The sequence below is a fragment of the Oryctolagus cuniculus genome, chromosome 20, assembly GCF_051225735.1.
Source record: "Oryctolagus cuniculus isolate XC-2025 breed Fujian yellow rabbit chromosome 20, ASM5122573v1, whole genome shotgun sequence".
NCBI classification, from domain to species: Eukaryota; Metazoa; Chordata; class Mammalia; order Lagomorpha; family Leporidae; genus Oryctolagus; species Oryctolagus cuniculus.
Genome location: NC_142886.1, coordinates 45,058,586 through 45,065,380, shown reverse-complemented (window position 1 = coordinate 45,065,380; position 6,795 = coordinate 45,058,586). Strand labels below are relative to the sequence as shown.

The window sequence follows — 6,795 nt, the reverse complement described above, 5'->3', positions numbered from 1 at the left end:
TTCAGAGACTTGCAGGTGGGTTTGACCCCAGCTTCTGGGACCAGGCCCCAGCTTCCTGCTAATACAGAGCCCGAGAGCAGCAGTGATGGCTCCAGTCACCGAGTCCCTGCCCCCCTAGGTGAGACCGGGATCGCACTCCTGGCTTCGGCTCCTGGGCAGTGAACCAGGGCTAGGTGTGCCCTCTCTCTCTCTGCCTCGCAAATAACACATTTTTTTAAAAATTGAAAAGTTGAGTAAGCAAACTTCACACTCCGATGGCTCAGATGGCGGGCAGAGCAGGTGGGCAGAGGGTGGAGCTCCTGGGAGGGTCAACACAGGTGTGCCGACTGCATGCGTCCGGGAGGGGACCCCTGCCTCAGAGGGGACGGACTCCCAAGCAGAGAGCCTTAAAGATCGCACCGTTCACACGGGGCACCCATGGGGACAAGATGCGGAGCAGGCAACGTTTCTTTCTTTTTTTTATTTGTAATTATCCTAATAGAAAACAACATCCGCTTCACCAATACTAACAAAGATTTCACAGCCACATTTTTACATCTTTGAAAGTTGGGTAATTTTAATCAAAAGAGTGCATGGAAATCTTACATTAAGAAAGAGCCTTTTCCCTGTAGTAAAAGTCAGTGACCTCACGGCAACCCCAGGCGCTGGAGTAGCAAAGGACGAGAACAGTTAAAATTCGTGTCCAGGCGGCAGTAAAGTGCTCACATGTACAAGTCGAGTACAAAAACACGAGTAAGACGCAGACATGGCCGACCAGACATGGCCGATCCTCTGGCCGGGAGACGTCGCCATCGGCAGACGCAAGCTGCAGGATAAATACGGCTTCTTCGGTCCAAGTTTAAAGCAGCCACACACTCTCGGGGCCGCGGTAAAGGGTCAGAAATAAGAGGAGATGCGGCTCCTCCCAGGGTGGTCAGCAGCCCCATCCCCTGCACCACCCCATCCCTAAGCTCTGCCAGGCCACGCCTCTCAGAGGCCCCAGGGAGGGTCAGGTCCCGGAGGGCCCAGAGAGACAAAGCCACTGCTGGGACACACACAGCCTCAGCCTCCCAGCACCCACTAGGGCTCTCTCCCCCCAGCCTGGGGACCCCGTGAAAGCCCACGGCTTGGGAATGGTTGCTCGGTTTCCAAAGCACCAGCCCCACTCGCGGGCACTCCAGACAGCTGCCCTCAGCCGGAAAGATCTGAACCTGGGGCAGCGCCCACGGCCGCTGCGGCTGCTCAGAAGAGCTTTGATGTAGGAGGGAGGAGGGGGTTGGAAAACTCCCGCGGATTTGGAATCAGGGTGGGTCTGGTCTGGTGGAGGGGTCCCGAGCTTGGCACAGCTGCCATCTTGAGGCTGGGTGATTCTCCATCATGGGGGGCTGTGGTTGCTATCAACCTCATGGCCTCTACCCACAGGATGCTAGGATCCGGCCCCTCCTGCCCCAAGTTGCGACGACCAAAACCATCTCTGCCCCAGGGGGGGAGCAAAACTGTCCACAGCAGAGGACAGCTAGCTCTGCGGAGTCACCAGACATGCTGCAGGCGGGATCCTCGGGCTCGAGACCCCGCTGCCCCCTGCCAGACCCCTGGCCAAGCTCCAGGACTGCTTGGTGCCTCAGTTTCCTCCAGCGCGCCCTTCCTCCCAGCCGGCAGCGGCCGGATCAGAAGCATCCGCATTGACGACCGCGCTTGAACTCGGATGAGCGATTCTCTGGTTCATTGACGCTGGCAGAGAGACTGCTGGTGCGCGGGGGCTCAGCCACGCGGCGGGGTCCTCGGTGCACGGGGGCCCTGGGATCCCCTAAGCGCTCTACAGATGTGCCGGGCAGGACAGGTCTCAGACCTCCTCAGGGAGGCCGGAAGCCAGCTTGGAAAAGGAGCCAAGACAGAGGATGAACAGAAGCGTGTTTGGAGGGGCCGTCGCCACCGCGGGGGTCCCAAGGCCAGCATCTGCCGTGGCGGCTGTCCCCGCCCCCAGCTCTTATCTCCTGATAGGAAAACAGGTGGCGTTCACGGTGGCTCAGGACTTCACTCCTGTCCATGCGGTCGATTCTCTGTACCTCCGCCCGTTCTGCGGTGCTTACGACGGCACCATCTTCTCACGCTGGGTCCTTCTTTCTTCTGTGATAACCACACTTTACATGGCTTTCTCCTCCATCTCCCCCCATCCCGGCCCATCCCCTAAAGAAAGACGTTAAGCGCCCACTCCAGTCCCGGACGGCTGCACCAGGAGGTGGGGCGGTGCTGTCAACCTGGCCCCCAGCTTCACAGAGAGGCCGCCCCCCACCCTGTTCTTCCTGCCATCTCGGGACCCAGCCCCCACCCCACCCTCCCCCCATCGCTCTCAGAGTGACCATGGTCAGGGCTGGGCAGGAGAGGTTGCGACAGGTGCATACGGGCCATCCAGAGCCCCTTGGCCCCCTCAGGCCACTCCCTGGGCTCCCTGTCCCAGCAGCTGAGCCCACCCCCAGGACTTGCTTTTGGGACAGCAGCAAAGGGAGCTAGCGACAGCTGGCTGGGAACCCACTTCCATCCCAGGGCTGAGCTGCTCATGAGGGGGTCCCTCTGCTTCCTGGAGCCACGCATGCCCTGGGACATGGAGCCCTGGGCCCGATGCCTGGAACTCACCAGCTCGCCACTATCTCTGGGTGCCCTCGGCTTCTCTCCCCGGGGAAGCCCTGGGGAGTGCTTACCGCTGTGAGCATCCGTGGCTCTAGGCAGGATGCGTGCAGTGCCACCAGCCACTTTCCACGCTCACTGTAATGGGCAACCTGGCCACAGGCTCCCCGGGGCCAAACCTCAGCCCTAGCCCCAGAGGCCCCCACCCCACCCCACCACGGAGAGACACAGGGCAACCAGGTGACTCGTGGAGCCAACAAGCCTGGGTCGGAACTGCAGCTCCTGGGAGCTGTGGGCTCTTGGGCACATGGCCTGGCCTGAGTTTTCTCAACAAACAGGACGCCTCACTGTGTGCTCACTCCTGCCCCCTACAGGCGATCTGAGAATTACATGTGATAAGATCCAGCACACAACACCAGGAACAGTGACAATAATTCCTGACGATATTATCACACTGCTGAGGCAGGGGGCACCAGGCAGCAGTGCCAGCCGCAGGCTGCTGTGGCTGAGGGTCTCCAGGCTCTGGACTAACGAGACCCGTCGGGCACGCAGGCCTTCGGTTGAAACAGGCTGGCCCATGGCCTGGTGCACGCCCAGCTGCGTGGTGCTGGCCCTCCTCTCCATGCCCCTCCCAGCCAGCTGGGGGTCCTGTCGGGGGAGGGCACAGTGGGAGAGGAGCTGCACTCATTCTTAACCTTGACTTCATGGAAAGGGGGAGGGGCAGCAGTGACAGCCCAGGGCAGGAGGGGGCGCTGGCCCTGCCAGGCGTCCAGGCGAGGCGTCTCGGAGGCCTTGTGTGACAGCAGCACACTCCCGCCCCGCGGGTGGGCAGGAGCCCAGGCTGGGACCCTCCTGGCTCACAGAGGAGAAATGCAGGGGTGCGCAGGGGCAAGCACGAGAACATTCCAGAACGTGAAGGGGGGGGCAGGCCCCTTCCTTCCTCAGCACTGACTCAGCAGGTCACAGGGGCTCTGAGCCTGACGCACAGGGAGAAACCAGAATGGGGCCCCTGGCTGTGGTTCCAGACAGGAGGGTCCCTGTCCCTGGCTGTAGCCGGCTGACACAGCAGGGCTGTCCCCCGCCCTGACTCAGCACTTCCGGGACCCCCTCCACATGGGGCCCCTAGGGGGGCTCCTGGCTCTGAGGAAACTGGTCTCTCAGGGCTGCACCGGGCAGAACCGCAGGCCTCGGGGGTCCGCGTGCAGGGGCAGGGGCTGAGGGCGCCGGAGCACGCGGGCAGGCACCGAGGCCGGGCCTCTCCATCTCTCACTCCTGCACTGGACTCCGACACGCACAGCCCTCCTCACCGTTAGGGTGGAAAAGCAGATAAGGAGACTACAGCAGACCAAGACCAGGTGGCCCCGAGCAAGCCTTGGCCATCTGCGTGAGGCAGTGCCCCCGGCCTCCAGCACGCCTGGCCGTCCACGGCTCTGCCGCTGGGAAGCGACAGACAGCAGCTGGACTGGGGTTGGACGCCGGAGCCCCTTCCAGACCCGGACACTTCCTCTCCTCTCCCTCCACCACGGCTGGCAGACACCACTCTCCCAACACCATCCCCCCGGGCCGCCTGCAGAACGGGGCCGCCACCCAACTCTGCACGGGGCTGCAGGCTCCCCTGTGATGCTGGGGCAGGAGGTGAAGAATCAGGGAACTGGAGTGACCCCCACCAGGCAGCAAGCATCCCCCGGCCTCTGCCCTGGCCCCGGCTTCTCCACGGAGGCGTCCATGCAAGAAAGGCCCAGCTGGGGTTTGGAGGTGGGGCCTGCGGGGAAGCAGCCAGGGCGCACCTGCATGAGCCCCGGCGCGCTCCATCGCTAACCCCCAGGCAGCCTCCTGCCCTGGCCAGGATCCAGGTGTCCGGGCAGCTGGCCCCACGTCCCTTGTCCCTGCTGCAGCCCTCGGGCTGGTTCTCCCCAGCTCTCTCGGCCTCTGTTGGAACAGAAGCGTTTGTAGATGGATGTGGGACCGCAGGGTCAGACGTGGCCAACGAGGGCTGGCGGCCCAGGCGGCAATACCGTCATTAGGGCAGCTCCAGAGACTGCAGCCACCTCGGTCATCAGGGACACGCGTGTCTCCTGAGAGCACAGTGCCAAGCCCGGCTTTCCTGTCCCTGCCCCGGACACACAGGAGGGCCTCTGCACCCGCCTTTTAGGTTCCTCGCCACAGAGGCAGATGTGTGCATCTCTTAAACGGCGTGGGCAGGAGCAAGGAGGCAGACGGGGGCTGCAGGTGCACGGCTCTCAGGGGCCTTCCCCTCCTCGTCTGCCCTCTTGGGGTGGAAGCCGTGGCTGCCTCCCAGTCCCGTCCCCCCACCCTGCATCTCAACTCAGGACCCCCAGCATGGATTTGTCAGAAATTGAGGGAGCTGGCTCAGGGGAGACGCTCACACCCGCGGGAGTGTGCACGGCTGCACCCCGAGGCTGGAATCCAGGCGCGTGAACGAACTGCCCACCTCGCACCAGCTTCAAGGCCCCCTGTGGCTGCAGAGGCCCCAGCTTGCCCCCGGGCATGCTCCGCCAGGCCGAGGGAGTGCTGGGTGCACAGTTAGGAAACATGCTGGCCCGGGCCACAGCAGAGCCTGTCCCCCTCCCCTCTCCATGCCCTCCGCGGACACGCGTCTGCTTCATCTCTAAAACCCCATGATGGTCGTGACACTGAGTAGGGCAGGGGGAAGCCCTGGCAGCCCCGGATTTCCTCTTGCCTTAGCCTGCAGCTCCTGACGGGCTTGGGTCGTGTGAGAGGCCAGGCGTCTGGGGACAAAGGTACCATTTCTAAGTGGAACTGGGACAGTCAAGACGGCCATGAACAATGCCAAGGGGCAGATGGCGAATCCAAGACCAGGGTGCGAGCTCAGGATTCTGAGGGCCGCCCTGCCCCGGCCCCCACACAGTGGGTCTGAGAAGTCTGCACCGACCCAGCCTCGTCTGTCCTGCAGGACCCCGGCCTCGTGGCCTGGGGATGCTGCGGCAAAGCTTCCCTGACCACCTGCTCCTTGCAGCCCCTGCCCGGTCAGACCTCTGGGAGCCCGAAGCCCAGGTCCCCATGTTTTCTGAACCAGCTCGGCCACAGCAGGGACTCTTTGAAACCAGAGAAATTCCGGACGCCTGGAGACCGCTGCACCCAACGGGGCTGTGCGTGCATGGCCGGAACGCTCAGCCCTGGCATCAGGAAGTGCCAGGCGCAGCCACGGCCGCACTCCGTCAGAAGGTGAAGGCGTACACCACGCCCACCACCACGATGTTGCCCAGCGTGGCGATGATGGCGATCCACAGCAGGACGGCGTCGTTGGAGGACCGCGGGGGCTCGTCCGGCTGGCCCTGGCCGTTGGCGGCCGCGTGGACGTTGGCCGAGGAGTTGAACAGGGAGTACTCGGTGCTGAAGTCCTCATTGGGTGAGTCCATGAACGCCCCTCCCATCATGGGCAGCTGGGAAGGAAGACAGAGAAGATGAGCCCCGGACCCGCCGGCCTCTCCCGGCCACCTCACAACGTGGCTTTGTCGCAACACATTTGACAAAGCATTTCTGTGGATAAACGGCAGGATCCACAGCTGTCTCTTGAAGGGGACGCTGTCATCCTTGTGCCCACCTTGAGCTGGCTGGTAGCTCATGGACACGCACAGCCCCCGCCCCACCCCGCCAGGCCCTGTCCAATGCCCTGATGGCTTTGGGACTCCAAACATAACTCACACTGCTCAGCACGGGGTGCGTGGGGCATCAGCACCGTGGGCTTGCTGACAGAGCCTCTGAGTGCGTGAGTGTGCGTGAGAGGAGACGACGCAGACGTGTGGCTCCCCAAACTCAGCACATTGCCCAGCGTTCCATCGCAACAGCTGCACAGAATCCACTCACGGAGGCGGGCCGTACTCTACCCATTTCCCTAGGGTTGGAGGCTTAGGAACCAGCCCCCCTCCATCATAAACAGGTCTCCGTGCACACCGTTTGGATTTGTGTCTCCGGGTGTACACACCTCTTACAGCGGATCTCCGGGTACACAATTCCCGAGCACCTTACAGCTCCTGGCGCACAGAGAGCTCAGACTCCCCCTTCCCTGGGGGGTTCCGACTCCCCTCCACCCCCCGCCAGAGCCGCACACGTGAGGATGCTGGCTTGCTGCATCTTGGGATTGGAACTGTGACAAGGTGGGGCGTTCTAAAAATTTAAAACCTCAAGCCAGTAAAAGTAAGGTAAAGG

The 6,795-nt window shown here is 62.7% G+C and overlaps 1 protein-coding gene across 1 annotated transcript in view; it reads right to left on the bottom strand.

Moving 5' to 3' along the window:
- Positions 1–445: 445 nt before the first annotated feature.
- The window catches only part of C20H14orf132 (chromosome 20 C14orf132 homolog), a 30,381-nt gene continuing 24,031 nt past the window's right edge, over positions 446–6,795 (bottom strand). The window contains exon 2 of the mRNA XM_008249376.5: positions 446–6,029. Coding sequence (XP_008247598.1) covers positions 5,805–6,029 — 225 coding nt within the window. The 3' untranslated portion in view covers positions 446–5,804. The remainder of the gene's footprint in view (positions 6,030–6,795) is intronic.